Genomic DNA, 19899 nt, shown 5'->3' with positions numbered 1-19899 from the left:
GAGTTAGGAAAATACAATTACAAAGTGTAGACCTTTGCACAGTGTTTTGGAAGATGTATTAAGTATTCAAATCCTTTTAAGCTGTAAGAAAAAAAGGTCCAAATATAAATGACAAATCTGTAAAAAAAAAAAAAATTGTTAAAAATATAATAAAAAAATTATTGGCATTCACACTGCTGTGGCATTTTCTTATATCCTATCAGTAACCTCAAAGACGTTGATGCCACATTATGTTCACTGTATTCTGTGATATTCTGTTCCACAATAATTCCTAGCATTGGTCAAAACCAGGCAAGGAAAAAAGTCTAAGAGATAATTGGATCTATTCACTGAGGTTCAATTTGGCAGTCAAGTTACGAAGGTACCAAAAGCATTACACAAAGATAAACTGGCTAATACAAACAACAGTTCTTTTTACAAAAGTCTCCTGTCGAACTGGGCCAATGTAAACTCAACTTCTGTCTAGCTTTTTTTTCTCCCCCAATGAGATGTTTTTATTTTCACATATTACCCAACCTGGCACCTAGGGTTTATACTAACATACATACCTAACACTAACATACATTTACACACTCAGTAACCATACAGTAACAGATACACTCTAACACCTTATGCTCACAAACACTAACACACTACAGTAACAAACACATGCTAACATTCTACGCTCATGTACACACATGCTAACACTATACACTAATACACACACTCACTCATGGCAATGCCATACTGTAATGTAAAGAACGCCATACATGCTACCACCTTACTCTTATACACATGCACACACACACTGGCTAACAATATACATATATAAAAATGCACACTCTAACACAGGCATGTCCAAAGTCTGGCCCGAGGGCCAATTGCGGCCCGCGTTCCGGACTGATAAGGCCCCACTGATAAGTTGCCCAAATATAGATCTGTTTTTTTGATATTAAAGTGATTTATTTATTAGAGTGATTTAACACCTGTTTAGATTGGTGTCACAAAATGAAAAGTATGCCGTTTTCAATAAACTTTGCATAAAATAGTAAATTTGCATTTAATTTTAATGGTTCAAAGAATGTCAGGCAAAATGGTCGGCCCTCGCACATGTTCACTTCCTCAGATCTGGCACAAAAAAGTTTGGACATGCCTGCTCTAACACTATGGACACAAACACACTGAATCTAGAACTACACTACAGTGAATATATTGACTCTGGCACTATACATTTAACCACACACACACATACTGATACTACAGTACACATACACTCAGACTGACTCCAGCACTATACATATACAGACCGACTCCATTCTGCCATCATGCATCCGTCACACTATGCTTTCCTGCGAGTGCACAGTGGAGTGACATGGGGCACCCTAACAGCATTCGCTGCACCAAACTCCTTATGGCAGCCCTGCAAAATCCTGGTTTGTCAAGCCCTGACCTAAACTGTAGTTGAATTAACATTGTTTGCAGAATTAAATTCAAAATACTAACTCTATCCTACAAAGCTCTAACGTCACTCCCTTCTACCTATCCTCTCTCATCAGCAAATATACTCCAGCCTGCCCTCTAAGATACAACAATGACCTGCTCCTCGCATCTTCATTTATCACCTCCTCCCACGCCCGCCTACAGGACTTCTCTCGCGCAGCACCAACCCTCTGGAACTCTCTCCCTCCTTCAAACGCTCCCTAAAAACTTTTCTCTTCAAAGAAGCCAACCACTGACATAAACATCACCCACTTACAACCCTTACCCCGCCCTACATTAACATCATTCACTACCACGCAGTCCTCACCCCTTACCCACCTAGATTGTAAGTTCCTGCGGGAACAGGGCCCTCCATTCCTCTTGTATCTGTATGTCAATTGCTGTATTGGACTTGTCGTAATCTGTAAAATTTTCATCTTGTGCAGCGCTGCGGAATCTGTCGGTGCTTTATAAAGTATAATAATAATAATAAACACTTAACCCCTTAATGACAAAATGCATTTTTTTCAATGGGTTTAGGGACCGCCCATTGTCCTTAAGGGGTTAAATGGCTTAATAATTCATCTGATAAAGCAGGACTCACATTGGTATTGTAATATTTGATTTGTTATTGCAGTAATTCTGGTTTTTTCAGCTGTTATCCCTCCAGAGTCACTAACTCCATCTCCACAATTTTTTTTATTTTTTTCTGTAGTCAAAATTTTGGTGTGTATAGTACTAATATGTATTCATTTAAACAGCAGCGGTGCTCATGGCAACGGCACAGACCAATTAAACAATAAGCGCCTGACAAATAAAACCTACTTTACTTTTATACATAATAATTTTGCTTGTGTAATTGAAGGGGTTTTTTTTTACAGATCTTACAGATAGAAAAAGATCCGGCATTTCCTACAAAGTGCGCAATCTTAATTATAACGGCAAAACCTGTGACAATTTTAGCATTTGGCCTGAGAATTGCTCAGATTCTGCTTTAATAAGTTTGACCTTTAATTAAGTTTAATTTGCTTGTTTTTAAAATAATACTAATTAATTGAATATTGAAATTGAAAACCAGCCTTTAGCCATTCAAGTTATATTGCTGTCTACTAAATCAGACCATCACCATAATTTCAGCCTGCTGGGTCTGTGGGAACACCGATGGCGAGGGGTTTGCTGGTGACCTTGCTAACTTTTGTCAGTTACTATGGTGGAGAAGACGACCAGATACAGGCAGCATTGCAGCCACAGTTTCAAGAGTTTCAGTATGTATTACACCCAAGATTTTACATTATGTGACACAACTGTTAAACTGATAAAGGTACTTATTTCTGGAGCACATATTTTGTGGGCATCCTTGCTAGTGGTGTCTATCACACCAAATGTACACTCAATCTACACTCACTGGCCACTTTATTAAGTACACATGTTCAATTGCCAATAACATGGCAGCAACTCAATGCATTTAGACATGTAGACGTGGTCAAGACAACTTGCTGAAGTTTAAACCGAGCACCAGACGGCTAGTCTGAGTATTTCAGAAACTTCTGATCTACTGGGATTTTCACAAACAACCATCTATAGGGTTTACAGAGAATGGTCCGAAAAAGAGAAAATATCCAGTGAGCGGAAGTTGTGTGGACGAAAATGCCTTGTTGATGTCAGAGGATAATGGGCAGACTGGTTCGAGGTGACAGAAAGGCAACAGTAACTCAAATAACCACTTGTTACAACCAAGATATGCAGAATACCATCTCTGAATGCACAACACGTTGAACCTTGAAGCAAATGGGCTACAGCAGCAGAAGACCACACCGGGTACCAATCCTTTCAGCTAAGAACAGGAAACTGAGGCTAAAATTCACACAGACTCACCAAAACTGGACAATGTAAGACGGGAAGAACGTTGCCTGGTCTGATGAGTCTTGATTCCAGCTACAACATTCAGATGGCAGGGTCAGACTTTGGTGTAAACAACATGAAAGCATGGATCCATCCTGCCTGGTATAAACAGTTCAGGCTGCTGGTGGTGGTGGTGTAATGATGTGAGGGACATTTTCTTGGCACACTTTGGGCCCCTTAGTACCAATTGAGCATTGTTTAAACACGACAGCCTACCTAAGTATTTTTGCTGACCATGTCCATCCCTTTACGACCACAGCGTACCAATCTTCTGATGGCTACTCCAAGCAGGATAATGCACCATGTCACAAAGCTCATATCATCTCAAACTGGTTTCTTGAATATGACAATGAGTTCACTGTACTCCAATGGCCTCCACAGTCACCAGATCTCAATCCAATAGAGCACCTTTGGGATGTGGTGGAACGGGAGATTCACATCATGGATGTGCAGCCGACAAATATGCAACAACTGGGTGATGCCACCATGTACAGTGGATATAAAAAGTCTACACACCCCTGTTAAAATGCCAGGTTCCTTTGATTTTAAAGAATGAGACAAAGGTAAATTATGTCAGAACTTTTTCCACCCTTAATGTAACCTATAACGTGAACAATTCAATTGCCAAACCAGCTGAAATCTTTGAGGGGAAAAAAATAATAAAAACAGTCTCACAATAACCTGGTTGCATAAGTGTGCACACCCTTAAACTAATACTTTGTTGAAACACCTTTGGATTTTATTACAGCAATCAGTCTTTTTGGGTAGGAGTCTTTTAGCATGGCACATCTTGACCTGACAATATTTGCCTACTCTTCTTTGCAAAAGCACTCCAAATCTGTCAGATTGTGAGGACATCTCCTGTGCACAGCCCTCTTCAGATCACCCCACAGATGTTCAATTGGATTCAGGTCTGGGCTCTGGCTGGGCCATTCCAAAACATTAATCTTCTTCTGGTGAAGCCATGCTTTTGTGGATTTGGATGTGTGCCTTTGGGTTGCTGTTGTGCTGAAAGGTGAACTTACTCTTCATCTTCCTAACCCTGAAGGTTTTGTGCCAAAATTGCCTGGTATTCCCTCCAGGCCCGGTTCCAGCTGAAGAAAAACAGCCCCAAAGCATGATGCTGCCACCATCATGCTTCACTGTGGGTATGGTGTTCTTTGGGTGATGTGCCGTGTTGTTTTTGCGCCAAACATACCTTTTGGAATTATGGCCAAAAAGTTCAACCTTGTTTTCATCAGAATATAACACATTTTCCCACATGGTTTTGTGGGACCTGATGTCTGTTTTTGCAAACTTCAGCCAGGCTTGGATGTTTTCTTTGTAAGAAAAAGCTTCCGTCTTGCCACCCTACCTCATAGTCCATTCATATGAAGAATACGGGAGATTGTTGTCACATGTAGCACACAGCCAGTACTTGCCAGAAATTCCTGCAGTTCCTTTAATGTTGCAGTAGGCCTCTTGTAAGCCTCCTGACCAGTTTTCTGCTCGTCTTTTCATCAATTTCAATGTCCAGTTCTTGGTAATGTCTATGTTGTGCCATATTGTCTCCACTTGATGATCACTGTCTTCACTGTGTTCCATGATATAGCTAATGCTTTGGAAATTCTTTTGTACCCTTCACCTGACTGATCTCTTTCAACATCAAGATCCCTCTGATGCTTTGGAAGCTCTCTGCGGACCATGGCTTTTGCTCTGAGATACAACTAAGCAAATGTCAGGTAAATCCTACTAGAACAGCTGAACTTTATTTGTGATTAATCAGAGTCACTTTAAATGATGGCAGGTGTGTAATGACTTCTATTTAACATGGGTTTGAAAGTGATTGGTTAATTCGGAACACAGCCACAGCCCCAGTTATAAGAGCCTGTGCACACTTATGCAACCAGGTTTGAGGGTTTTTTTAATATTATTTTCCCCCTCAAAGATTTCAGTTTGTTTTGCAATTGAATTGTTCACTTTATAGGTCTTTGTCTCATTCTGTAAAATCACAAGAACCTGGCATTTTAGAGTGTTCCAATTTTCAGGCATAGTTCTGCTGTCCCATCAAGCTGCTGGCAATCACGGGCCAGTTTGCATCATATCAGTGCTCCCATACAGTCTCCTTGTGAAACGCTGAAGCTATGCACTGGTCATATCCAGGTGTGAAGTAAAGTGAACCAGATAGCGGTCACATCACAGAACTAATCTCCCATTGACAGGATCTGATGACTACTTCATAGGACAAAGCCTCAGAATCCGGCCCTCAATTGGAACAGTCCTGAGGTATTAGCACACATTTAAAGGCAGTGCTCATTTTGGGCCAGCAGCAATCAAGATAGGCAGCAGAGCTAGTGGAGTTGGACATGCCAACTTGCATAAGTAGAAGTACAACACAATGTTAAATGATCCCCGCAGGAATATTAAGGCTGCTAGCACAGTGTGAGGCTGTGATGTGTGGGGATGTTGCATGTGTCTCTTGGGTAACTGTGTGATGGGGTATGAGTATGAGTGTGTAATTAAAGCGAAGTGAGTGTACATTAATGTGAATGTGCATCGGCATGAATGTGTATTGGTGTATTGAAGTGTGTAATGTATAAGCATACCACCCACAAATCTCTCACGGTCTCACTCAATCTCATTCTCGTCCACACTGTCTCTCACATTCTCTAAATGTTTCTCTACCTTCTCGGTCAACCACTTCCTCTTCTCTGTCTCTGTTCACATCATCCATGGACATAATCTGGCTGGAAGTTCTGCCAAAATGGCAGCACTAGAGCAGCCATCCCTCAAATTATGGGAGAAGACATCACCGCAAGCGGCGCCATATTGCCCTGAGTTGAAACGTGGGCAAAAAGACGGCGCTTGTGGTGGTGTCCTCTCCCATTATTGGAGGATCGGGGAGAAGACGTCACTGCAGTCACCATCATTTTGGGTTACTGTATTGCTTTAACACATTGTAGGTGCCATCATAAATGTTTCTACCAATTACAAGCATTTTCATAATTTAAAACTGGCTACCGCTGTACCGCTGGCTGAGAAACGCCACAGTAACATCTATGTTAGCAGCTTTACCTCATGGTTGGAGAAGAGACAAACACCTTCCATCTGATGAAACACAGGGTAATGACTTCTGTCAATCTCGTCTCTGCGATAAACATCTCCCACAGCCAGGAACGCGTCCAGCCCTGAGTGAATCAGATCCCACTGATGGGCAGAAGTGTGAGCACGTAGCATATGAGTACGATTCAGGTAGTAATTGTCTCCCTTTTTCCTGCTGGGATGGTCCAATGGGATAAGTAAACTATCAAAATTTTGCTGTGTGGTGACAACGGGGCATAGGTCATCATAGACAGAAAACCGTGGATTTCCAAAGCGCCCTATGTATTGTTTATAGAAATGTTCCTTTATTCTCTCTTTTATTAGCCATAAAGGATGATACTTCTGACTGTGCAAGTTCTTCCCAACTTTAGAAAGGATTTTACTTGTAACAGTGGTATAATCATCTATGGGGTAACAGTGGCCAAGTACTTCCATTGTGTCAGATGTTCTAAAACTGGAGGGATTATCAGAGGTTATTCTCCTTACAGAGCCATGATTTAAACGCCTTGTGAGGGTGGGATTGTGCATCTTCTTGCATCCAGAAACTGTAGAATATTGAATGACAGTCTGTATTGGCCTTACTGTTCCTGAAAGAATAAAGGTATAATAGCAGTTTGAGACTCATATACAGTTTCAAAATTACAGCAGGGTAGGATAAAAAATATCACATTATTTTCCATAAGATTCTATAAGATTGTTTAAATATAACAAAATCTAGTGTTTTCTTATATAAACAAGTACCGATTTCTCAGGAAGGTTCAATATATTATAAATATATATATAACTTTGTGCGGGTTCCACATGTCATCTTTCCTGAAGAAGTAAGAGCAAAACCTTTAATATATTCTACCTACTATCCCTGGTGTTAGGAAACAATTACGGTAAATGTTTATTCATTCTGGAGTGAATGTTTGATTTCCTTATTACCCAATTAAAATACCATATGAATGACCTGATAGTATCAGATACTTCCTACTAAATATTTTTGGATCCAATCTCCATGGTGTTCCTCCTTTTAGATTTTTAAGTGTAGCTATAATAGAATAGTTATCGTTCTTACTTAACATAATAGGGGATAATGAGTTGTACCAAGCATTCCCCTTCTCGTCTACTACAGGACTTTTTGATTAACTACACAAACAAAACAAATGTTTTATCTGGATTGTTACCACTCTTTTCAGATAGCGTTTCAGATAAAGAAACATTATTCCAGCCAGAAACTACTACAAAATATCACAGAAAACAATAATCTGCATCAATGATATGATTATAGATGATGATAATAATGAACATAGTTATCTTGAAGGTTAAAATTGGAATACCTGTTTTTACAATTAATGGTTCATTAAGTCATATTCATTAGCTAAGTGGGAGGGGACATGACAGCAGCAAGGGACATGGATGTTGTTGGCGGGGAAGGAAGGGAGACATTAAATGGAGTCAGTAAATGAGCGACGGTGACAACTTTTGTTTCCAAATGGAAAAGCCCTCAGAATTTCATCCAAACTGAAAGGGCATGAAATGAAATTTGATGTGTCTGAATTGTTTTTGGTTCGGGTGCACAAGTCCAATAGTTTATCTAGTCAAAAGTCAAATTAATATGTCTAGATTACACCCAAAATGATCATGTGTAATGAAACCTACAAACATTTTGTCATGTTTTAATACAAAAGGCTATGTCCCCTTTAAATTAATGGATGGGGTTTCCCTATGCAAGTGAGTAGATGGCTGTATACATTTGTACTGGTTGCCAACACAAAGCTCTTGGACTTGTAGGAAAGTATATTAGGGCGTATCAGCCCTAAATTGTATTATACATAGATAGATATTGAAATATGTTCTAATTGGTATACCTTTATAAATCTGTTTAAATCAATGTAGATATTAAGATTTCAGAAAAATAAATCTTTAAATATTTTTCTTTGATGTTGTCTACATGTGTTTCAAACAACTCACTGCACCATGTGAACTGCTAAAGGAAGCAGAAATATAATATGAAAATTAGACGTATTTTCTAGCAGTAAGACATGAGGAGAAAAAGTCACATAAAAAACCAAACCATAAGTAATGATCGCCATACCAAACTACTTGAAACTGGACAATATGTTATTTTCAGGGAAGTCCTATATATGTCTTTCTTTTAAACTTTAAAAATACTTCAAGGTTTGGAAACTGACTTAGCTTTACTCCAATGGAAAACAATTTATCACAATGACAGAATGAGCTGTACCGAACAACTGGTTACACTGGATGAGATGATTACAAAATGTTTTACGGTTCTATAATATCAACAATGCTGACAATTTATATCATGTGAAATATGGCACATTTATAATAAACACAGTTAACCTTACTTGAAATTCCACGCTCATGCTTTGTACTTTAAAATAAATTACCCAAGTGTTTAATGCATAAACGACCAGTTACTATTAAAATATGAAGATGGAATGGTGTTCAACAAAACAACATTTGTCTTGACAGTACCAGAGTCTCTGTTGTCCTGTTACGTTCTACAAAGACTTTAATTTCCTGTTCACCTTTTTACAGAAGAAGAAGAAAAAAAAGTAGGAGAAGTAAAAATTTAAAAATCTATGGGATCCACTAGGATACACCCAAAGTTATTAAAACAGTTTTGGAGTGTTTAGGCAGAACTGTAAGCAGATTTATTTAGTCACACTCTATTGACAGAAGTAGAAGACTGGAAGTTGGCAATTGTAGTACCATTTCACAAAAAGGGTAGCAGGGAAGATAACTACAGATGATCAAGTCATACATTAGTAATTGGGAAATTAATGGAAACCATGCTAAAGGAAAGACTGTTAACAGTCTGGATGTAAATGGTTTGCAATATCAGAAACATAATGGGTTTACTGTAGGGAGATCTCATCAAACTAGCCGAATTTATTTTTTTGGACTAGGTAAGTAAACCAAGGAGGAGCAGTAGATATAGCCTATATAGCCTATAGATATCAGCAAGGGTACCCAGGATCTGTATTTGGACCTATACTTTTTAATATTTTCAGTGATATTACAAAAGATGTGTGTTAGTGTGAGTGTTTGGCTATGTTAGTGTGTGTTAAAATTTAAAACAGCAAGTATATACGGTAAGTCAATTTTAAGAAAGATAAGTAATTAATGCAAATAAACAAGCAGGGTGTTGAGTTGTACAGCTAGATGTATTAGTAGCTGTAAGAGAGAGGTGGTTCTTTACTACTACTACTACTACTACTTTATAGTCAGAACTCAGCTAGATTATTCTTCTGGAGACCTCACTGTTTGGATGCTTTCCAAAATGTCAATATCCTTCTAAGGAGGGCTACTAAAACAATAAATAGTTTATAGGATGAAAATTATCAGGAACGACTAAAAGATCTCAATAAAGATAGCTTGGAAGAATGTTATAAACTGTCAGTATAGAAACATTTAACTACATTAAGGGACTTAAGAAAGTACAAGAGGGAAGTTTATTTCAAAGGAGGTGAAATGTTAGAACAAGAGACCATAATCTAAAATGAGAGGGTCAGATGTAATGAAAGTTTTACTTCACTGGTTGACAAGACCAAGGACTGATTAAGGTTGTTACATCAGGAGAAATGGGCAGACAAGATTACCGAAATGGTTTTTATCTGGGAGGAGAGGGAGTAGATAGTGAGAAGGGGAGGAGAGAGAGGGAAGATAGTGAGAAGGGGAGGAGAGAGGGGTAGATAGTGAGAAGGGGGAAGAGATCGTGAGAAAGGGGATAGTGAGAATATTGAAATATATAAAGAGTGAGAATGATTAAGATTATGAATGGAGTAATGTGTGGATGAATAGTGTGAATGAGTGATAATTAATAAATTAATGTGTGGATAAATTGTGTGAATTAATGAGAGAATGAATGAATTAGTGTGGATGAATTGCTTGAATGAATTGTGAGAATGCATTAATGAATATGCATAAATGATGTGTGAATGAGTAAGAGAATGAATAATTGTTTGAATTAATTGTGTGAATGAAAGAGTGAATGAGTGAGTGACTGTATTAGTGCTTTGTGTGTATCATAGATGTATAAGTCATTTGCGGAAAGGCAATAATGGCACAAGCGGGGTGTTTGAGCTTTGGGGATCAAGATGGAACAGGGCAGGATGTTTGGTGACAAAGATGGCACATGCAGGCTGTTTGGGAACAAAGATGTATCTGTCTGGGCTGTAATCTGTGTGTGTAATCTAGGTTCTGGTCAAGTTATATGTGGACACCAGGGCTGGCCTTTAGGGTACACAACCTGTGATCTATGCCTGTAATTTAGGGTTTTTTATCTATACTTTTAATGCTGAGGTTATATGTGATTTCCAGTTGATCTATACCTCTACACACAAACCAAAGCCAGTTTTGTGTGTTATTCTGTTGGACTATACCTGCAATGCTATATTTCCACACATTAGTATTGTATAGCTGCAAATATACAGTTTCTACACATGCAAGTGCTGTTTACATGTGTTGTTTATATGATCTATACCTGAACTACAGGGAGGAATGAAAAGAGAGGCATGGCTTAGTGAATGAGGGGACAAAGTGACTCTGGGGATGAGTACGGGGGGGACCTCTCAATGTCACGGTAAGGTCAGAAGGAGGGAAGACTGCACTGACTTTCACAGTTTTCCCCTAATCTGCAGTCAGTGTGGCAAATACATATTTTTGGTGGGGGAACGGAGGGAATGATTGCATGCTAGGGAGCGTGGAGGGGGTGTCAAGGAAAATAACTTGTTACAAAGATTGCACTGTTAGCTGTTTTTTCCCTATATTTAATGTATTTAACGTACATTATTGCTACCATTGTTTCCAGTTACATATTATTGTACTTGTTTGCACTTGCACATAAATAATCTCTAATAAAAACTAGTTGTTTGTTACAAGTAGTGTTTTTCCTTTCTTTTTTGTCAAGGGGGGGCAGAAAAGTGGTCTGCAGAGGGCGCCTGAACACCTAAGGCCATCTCTTAGTCCCATAAACAGAGCTGTTTGTCTGTTACAGATCACAGCAACCAATGGCTTGGGTCACTGCCTGAGTCAAGACAGCTGGAATGGAGCCCACAGCTATCATAAATTCTTAAATGGAAACATTCAGAACAATCCAGGGATTTGTAAATTAAACATGATAGCCATTATTTCAGTTATCTGTTTCAGATCACTCTTCAAGTACCACATATACCCAAACAATGTTTGCTTCAAGATCCTAGAATACATGATGAGAGGCAACCAGTGTCCATATTTCCACCCAATATAGATAATCAAGGCCCATATTAGGAAACTCTGGTCTTGTGTACTGTATTTTAGACACCTGCCCTGTCCTGTCCCCTAAAAAGGTCTGTTTTGTGAGCTAAATTCCTGGTGTTGTCAAGGAAGTGTACCCCATATTTTGCAAGAGACAAAATAAGTCTAAAATGTAACATTGAGGAAGATCTCTGTGATCTAACATAAAATATAATATTATGGCTTCTATCCTTGAGGACCTAAAACATCAGTGCACCAATAATACAAAAAGCCTAACCGTGCTTTGGAGCATACACAGCAAATGCCTACTTAAGTACTACAACTTGAGATGCCATCTCTCCCAACAAAAGCATTTAAAAGCCAAGATTTTCCTGTAGATGGAACTGTAAGTCCCTGCCTGAGGCAAACAGTGTCTAAGGCTTGCAAGAGTACCGCCTGAAATATTAATGAACAACCTATTTGTCAGGAAAATTATGCAAAAAACAAAACAAAACATTGGTGGTTACAGAAAGGAATTAGCAATAAAAGGTTCAACGCAAAGCCGCTTTGGGTGGGAGGGCTGGTAGATGTTAAAAGCACTTTGACAGTCGGGGCTTCCAGTCCAGAGTGTATTTTTAACTCTGGTTTGTGTATTTGCAAGGCTGCTAAATGTGACATTAGGTATACCAGGAATTAATACTGCTGCAGCAATTTTTGTAATAAAAAAAATATTAACTGTTGTTTTAGAGATAAGACATGAATATAATACCCGATATCTTGGCTAGATCAATAGCGGGACCCCACCCCAACCATCGGTAGAAATGTTCTGTGAAATCCGTGATGTGGAATTGTTCACAAAACAGTCACGTGAAAAAGAAAATACACCCTATTTACATATCCGAACTTAACAAAATGTATCTGTTCCTTAGCAGGTGTAAAAATTAGGTAAATAAACACTTTATCTATCCCATTCTTCTGTACTTAATCTATTCTGTTTGCATTACTTATATTTACTTTGTCATTACACTTCTCTATGACTGGTTTTGAGTTCAAAACTAATCCCGCCGTTTTATATGTTCAAACCTGGCTTGTTTTTGAGCATATGTTTACAAAGGCAGATATTTCCTCCAGCTAGATATTTCTTACATTGATGGCTACAACACTACACATATAATGCTTCCTATTTCTTTTCCTATTGTTTTCAGTTCCCATGTCAAGTTCTACGTTAAAACTTTTATTCCTATCTAAAACATCAAAGATTTGATACAACATAATGCCTGTTTCATCAGAGTTTGTTTAGCTTTTATTAAAGGAGGTCATACCATACTTTCTGATCTTCACCGGTCCCACCAAAGCCTTCGTAGGGCATTTTCAGGTAAACCATGTTAGAATTAGTTATTTTACACTATAAGGTATGTCACACCACACATTTCTGCCAATTACATTCATTAGAAGTGTTTTCCTTTACATAAGGTGCTTGTCATTCTTTTTAATAAATAAAAGAAAAACAATGTAATATTGCTTACGCTACAAAATTGATGTATTGTAATGTAAACGCTCTCATGTCTCCTTAGTTTTATATTATGGCATTTTTATGTATGTTAAACTCCAAGATTCATATCGAAATAAAACTTAAACTATAACAAAATAGGTAAATACAACATCAGATGAACAACATTACATGACATATTACACCCTGTCATGATTTATTCAACAAAAATAAAGCCAACATGGAGAAGCTTTGTGTGACGAACTAAGTACATGCTTACTGCTTCCACAGGAATTAAGATGCTAAGCACCAGACAGGTGTTGCTGATCTAATGCCCTTGATTAATTGATTATCAGCAAGTGTAACCACCTCTATAAAAGCCAAAGTTTTAGCAGTTTGCTGGTCCATCAATCTGGGAAGGTTATAAGGCAATTTACAAACAATTTAAAATGTAAATTTTAAGTCCATAATTCTACAGTGAGAAAGATTAGTCAAAAGTGTAAAACATTCAAGACAGTTGTCAATCTTCCCAGGAGTGGACGAAAGACTACTGGGGAAATTACTTCTTTAGCATTACCATAAAGCAACAGCTCAGCTTGGTTACTAATTAAGGAATGTCACCAAAATACTGAATGACTACCGACAATAGCTACAATAAACTCACCTTAACTCTTTAAGTGTAACTCTATCTGATTCTTAATAATTTCAAGCTGATTTGTCTCTCTGGCACCTAACTTCTACAGAAGTGCCCCATACAGCCCTGTCAATGAAGAAGTATATTCTTTGGAAGTAACCTCTGTTGCAGGACACTATATGGTCCCATTTTGGCAGCTTGAAATCAGTAGGAGCGCTTTCTGCATATGTGTGCCAGTGATCTTGTTAGACTCCATGAAACTAACAAACGAGCCAGTGCTAGAGATGGCTGTGAGTATAGTGCGATTGCGGCAATCAGAAATGTGTTCTTGCCTCCTGTAAGTTTAGAACTTAGAGATGGGGAAAGAGACAAATTAACGAGGGCTATACATAATCCCTCCATGAATTTGCAGGAGAGAGTGAATGATAGCTCAAAGGGGATACTGCTATCATATGCATATAATAGCTGGAGTGTCTCTTTAATGTCAATGTAAAATAAGGTGTTGGCAGGGCCCTTGCGATCCCGGTGGCCCTGGCTGCAGATCTCACGCGGGCCACACCTTGAGGTCTAGCGTGCCGCATGTTGGACGCCCCTGCATTAGATCATAACTGTTTGTAAATTTTTACGAATACGGATGCTTACTAACAACACTGCTCAGTGGGCAGGCCCTGATTCATCAGTCATTTATCTTCTAAGCTTTCTGCCGCATTTAACAATATTATGTAAAGCAGTGTGCTTAGATAACTGCATATTATTCAGTGGGCTGCCTATCATTTGCGCTGTTAATTTAGTTGCATGCCTTGCAATTTTTATAACATCAATTGGGTTTTAGAATTTAGGTCAGGAACACCCCCATGCATTTCCTTTATTTCTATGTGTATGTATACATGTATATTAATATTAATATATTAATATAAATTTTTAGGTATGATAAGGATTCTTATAAAAATAAATTAAAGAAGCATTCATATATAACTGTATATTAACACCTCAAAAATAGCGAGGGCAGAGGGTTATTTTATTACCAATTTATCTTTATAAGCTCTCCGTGACCTCAAATAAATCAAAAGTAAGTTGAATGTCATTGGGGATGTGCGAGGTTAATTGGATTCGTGCACAGGTAATAGTATAGTGTTGTTCCTTTTGAGTTTCATGTTGTTAGGATTTCTTTTTTTCCATTTAAGTGGCTGAAATCAGAATTATTAAAGAAATGGCAAACTCTTAAAATTATTTATATCTATTTCAAAGTGTCTCCTGAGGAAAAGAGTACATGTCGTTTTAGAATGTAATAAAGGTTTCCATAGAGTCCTAAAAAGACTCAGTATATTAATACACTGGATTGGGAGAGGGGCAAAAGCTTAAAAAAAAATAAAATAAAAAAGCTCAAGCATTTAGGATGGAAATCCTGCCAGCATCTGACATAATTCCCACAGCAGCGCTGTGGCTGGAAAGCAGTGGTGACATCATGATTGTTTCTTCAGGAGTTTCCCGAGGCTGTTTTTCGGAGATGGGTGAACATCAAGCTATCAATATATTTAACAAAATGCTTCAGTATATGAAAGGCACTGATACTTGCAGGGCTATAGTTCTAAAATCTTTTCTGTGGCTCTCTTGCCAGAAAGTTAGAACCAAAGTCTTTTCCAGGTATCTTGGTTTCTATTTCAGGGGTGGTACTTGGAACTGATCCAGTAACAAGTATAATTTTAAATACAGATAGAAAAGAATGGAAACCGATTACAATATGTCCAACTATCAGACATTAATTATTAGTTTAATTATTAGTTTTCAATCAGATTTGTTGGGATTTGGCTTCAAAGGCCATTATAATACTTACCAATAACTTTATATGGTGAAGGTTATTTAACAACAAACCTACAGCAAAGACAAGATTATGATTCTCAAAAATACTGGTAACTCTTACTATATGAAAATAAAAAAAATTATCTAAAAGATACTCAATGCAATTAATTTGGGATTATTTTGACTGCTAATGGCGAGGCTCTTTTATCAGACAAAATTAACAAATAATGCAAATAAAAGTAATATGTAAAACTGCAGTAGTTAGCGACCTGCTTTAAAAAGACATTTATTAAGATGAGTAAAAACAAAATGACCCTTTATAGCTGAAATGATATCTTTTGCACATCATTCTAAGAACCTAGCGAGTGAAATATTAAGAGGAGAGAGGAATGGATTAGAGGAAATGTCAGAAGGTTATGTCAAGTTCCTTGCATCTTTTTGGCATTTAATTTAAGACATTTCATAGCGTGAATATAAAGCAGCTTCTCTTGAGAATTCCTTCTTTTTCTTTTATTTCTCATATTGTCATTTGCTGGGAGATAAAATAAAATAACTAAATTGATTTGAGCAGCTGCTGATTGTTTTGCATTTAAAGTTCACTCTTTGACCCCAGCAAAGGAAGGTGTGCTAAAAAATGATCAATAACCTGAATGAGATTGTCCAAATGTTTTTGCATAACAAATTATACATTAAGCAAAATTAAGTTAGAATATGCATAGGGGAGCATTTAAAAATGGTGACCACATGTCCCTTTTACTTTATTGGGTATTGCTTGGTGTCAGAAATCTACTTGTTAAGTATCAGAAACTTTTTTATAAGCTTCCATTCAAATCCAACAGATGTGATTGCACATCTGGCCATCTTGCAGCCTAAGCCTAAGACCTGTTGCAGGGTAGGCACACAATTGGACTATCATGCTAAAGAAACAAAAGGAGAAAATATGTGGTAGCATGTGGTTAGCACTGTGAAGATTAAATATAACATCACTGATATGACAGTGTACTCAACAACCCATGAGTTTGAACATTGCAAGTTCCTGACTTAATTTTGCATACGGAAGTATATGTATAATGCAGAGTTAATGTGGGAAGGTTTGTTGAAAGCCATCTCATCACATTAAGTTTGCATTACATAGGGACAGCTCAGCTCTTCATAAAGCAGAAGCTCCCTAGGGTTGGTCCTTCAAAGCGCATAGTGGTACCAAGTCAATATATATTTGTTATCCCCATCAAAGGCTGTGCATACTTTGTGCCCCTTAGCCCACAACGTCAAATAAAAAAAAAATGAAAAGTTCCTAGATTTCATTTAAAAATGTTGTCATCTGAGCATAGTATTGTTGTGTTAGTGGAGGTGACTGGACAAATGGTACCGGACATTTATAGATTAAAATAATGGAAGGCTGGGAAGAATGCAGATGTCTTCAGATGTGGAATGCAAAAGATTTGCATATATCCATATATATTTATTATGTCTTACACTTAATACTCCCCCCCCCCAAAAAAAAATGTAATCATGTTGTATCATACTTATATTCATTAAACCACCTTTACTGGAGCAAATAAATGCCTACATCACATCATACGTAACAGTGGACATTGTATCACTGTGCCATAAATGTACAAATTGTAGGAATTTAGAAGCAATTTAAACAAACATCTTCTGTGCATGACTGATTCTAGTGGCATTAAGTGTGCAAGGTTCAATAAAGGCTTATTGTATTCTGCTTTGACAGATATTTACATGGTAGTCAATAAGGCTAGAGCAGAATATTGAGGATTATTTTGTATATTTAGGTTGGCTGCTTCTGATCTCCTTCTATGAACCTAAGACTTTGACACATAAAATGACAAGAGGGTATGGATCATTACTAGAGCACCAATGTACCTGGGTGATTTTTATTGCCAGTATGTAGACTCCTTTTCTAGCTGGTCTAAGCAGGTATTTTTAAATTAATAGTGTATGTTCAGATGTTCATGAAACACAGGCACAGACAAGCTGCTTTTGGGATATTGACAAGCTGCTTGGAGGCAAAGATGGAACAGACATTTTGGGCGAAAGATGGCACAGACAGATGGCACGCTGTTTGAGCGCAAAGTTGGCACGGTGGGACATGTAACTCGTGAAGTTGGGGTGCCCTGGAGGCAATTTACTCACTGGGGCCCTGTGGTTTCTAGTTACATCTCTGGTGTGGCACGTGGACACATGAGCTCGATCAAGCTCTAAAATATATGAGGCTTCTGTCCAAATATTTCCAGGGCTTTTCATTCCCAGTCCGGCCCTGATAAACGAAAGTACCCACAAGCCTCAAGGAACTGAAGCAATGTTGTAAAGAAGAGTGGGCCAAAATTCCTCCACAACAATGTGAGAGACTGATAAAGTCATAAGGTGTACTTAGTTTTCCACACATGGCTTCTCCATTTTGGCTTTAATTTTGATGAATAAATCATGTAATGGTGTAATATGTCATGTGTTGTTGTTCACCTGTGGTTGTATTTACATAATTTAGACCTGTTAATGAACAGATGATTGATATTATGTCCTGAAATCAAAGAGGGTGATGTATATATTGTGTGCTGTGTCTATACCTTTTGCCTCAGCTAACAGATAACCCCTTAATTCAGTCATGTCTCCTTGCTGCCCTAATTAGTGCCCATAATGAGTATACTTATTGTTAGGTGACATGTATAGTACCTCATGTATTGAGAGATGCATGTCTTAGGGTCAATAAAACTAGCATCCTTCCTTATCCGATTATACAAGAGGTTTATCATGTAAATTGTGCCTCCACGGATAAAGTTACATGAAGGGCATGGCCAAACTGTGTAGGAATGTCCCAAAGTGACCAACAGACTTGACAAGTCTGACTAAAGATCACAGCGACAGATAATCAGTGAACCAGAAACAACATTCTGACAGCCTAACTTTCATATTTCATATAAAGAGGAAGATTACATCTAGCAGTACAAAGTTGAATCAGTGAATCCAGTCAAAATCTTATTTTGTCACAACCACAGGCTACGCCAAAGTGATTGCACTATCATGGACAGGATTCCAGGTCTTTGCTGTAAGGGCTACTTTTTTGACCGATATGCAAGTTTGGGGGAATAAAAAACAAACAATAGAATTAATTCTGCTAACTTCAATACAGAGTGACTGTTCAAAAGCTTTTAGAAATAAAAAGGTATCACTGTCAGTAAAAAATCAAGGGGTAGAAGTGTAAATTACTAAACGAATGCCACAAGCTTATGTGTAATCAATGGAATAGACATGGCTAAAGTATGTTCAGGTTTATCTAGATTAATAATAGTGAATTCATACAATAGTTAATAAATCCAGATGTTCTTGAAATATAATTGACACAAACCTCTGCAGGACAAAAACACTGGATGTCAGGGGTGAACGAATGAAAGAGTGAGTATGTACATTATAATATAGTAATAGGCATTTGGGGACAGATAGCACAGGCAGTCTGGTAAGGGGTAGAGGTGTCACCGGCAAGCCAAAAGCCCTCCTTCACACGGAGCTCAGCGTAATCTGCAGTTAGCACCAGGTAAGAAACCCATTGTGTGATATGTGTATACATGACTGTGTTTGTATGTTTGTGTGACTGTGTGTGCGACGTCTTGTGATTGACAGGTCAATTTTTTGAAACTGCAGTCTGGTAATAGAGGGGTTGATTCTATTAAACTGCTCATGTCTGGTAATAGAGGGGTTAGTTGTATAAAACTGCTCATGTTTTGTAAATAATATATGTATATTATAAATATACTATTAAATCTTATTTAACATGGTTCCAATGGCTTCCTAATAATTTATATAATATAAAATGCATTTTATATGATGGTGTGTGCATATGCGTGTGTATATGACATATAGATATGATATACACATGTGTGTGTGTAATCTCAACCACTCCATAATGTCTCCCTGAATGGTAGAAATAAAATGTCAATGTACCGCCACCCTGCTAGCTCTCTCCAGTGGCGGACTGGACTAATGGAGAGATAAAGAGAAAGATATAGAGGGGGGGGAATGAGGAAAGGGGTAGACATAGTGAGAAGAGAGAGATTATGAGAAAGAAGAGAGATGTGGAAAAGGGGGAGATATAACTAGAAAGAAGTGAGATAGGGATAAAGAGGAGAGATACTACAATAAGAGGGTTAAGGAGAAAGGAGACTGATAATGGGAGATGAGGAGAAATGAGAGAGATTGGAAGAGATAATGAGTAGGAGAGTGATAATGAGAGAAGGGAGAGATGAGAAAAATAGAAAGATGAAATCAAGTGAAGTAGGAGGAGAGGTATAAAGAA

At 37.9% G+C, this 19899-nt stretch overlaps 1 protein-coding gene across 2 annotated transcripts in view; it reads right to left on the bottom strand.

The window, feature by feature from the left end:
• FARS2 (phenylalanyl-tRNA synthetase 2, mitochondrial) overlaps nt 1-19899 on the bottom strand; it is a 147406-nt gene that overhangs the window by 95202 nt on the left and 32305 nt on the right. Inside the window, exon 3 of one of the 2 annotated variants that reach the window (XM_053468219.1) lies at nt 6415-7028. The exons of the other annotated variant lie outside the window; for it this stretch is intronic. Coding sequence (XP_053324194.1) covers nt 6415-7028 — 614 coding nt within the window. The remainder of the gene's footprint in view (nt 1-6414; nt 7029-19899) is intronic. 2 annotated transcript variants of the gene reach the window in all.

This window comes from Spea bombifrons, chromosome 5, assembly GCF_027358695.1.
Source record: "Spea bombifrons isolate aSpeBom1 chromosome 5, aSpeBom1.2.pri, whole genome shotgun sequence".
In the NCBI taxonomy this organism is placed as follows: Eukaryota; Metazoa; Chordata; class Amphibia; order Anura; family Pelobatidae; genus Spea; species Spea bombifrons.
This window is presented reverse-complemented; position numbering and strand designations above follow the sequence as displayed.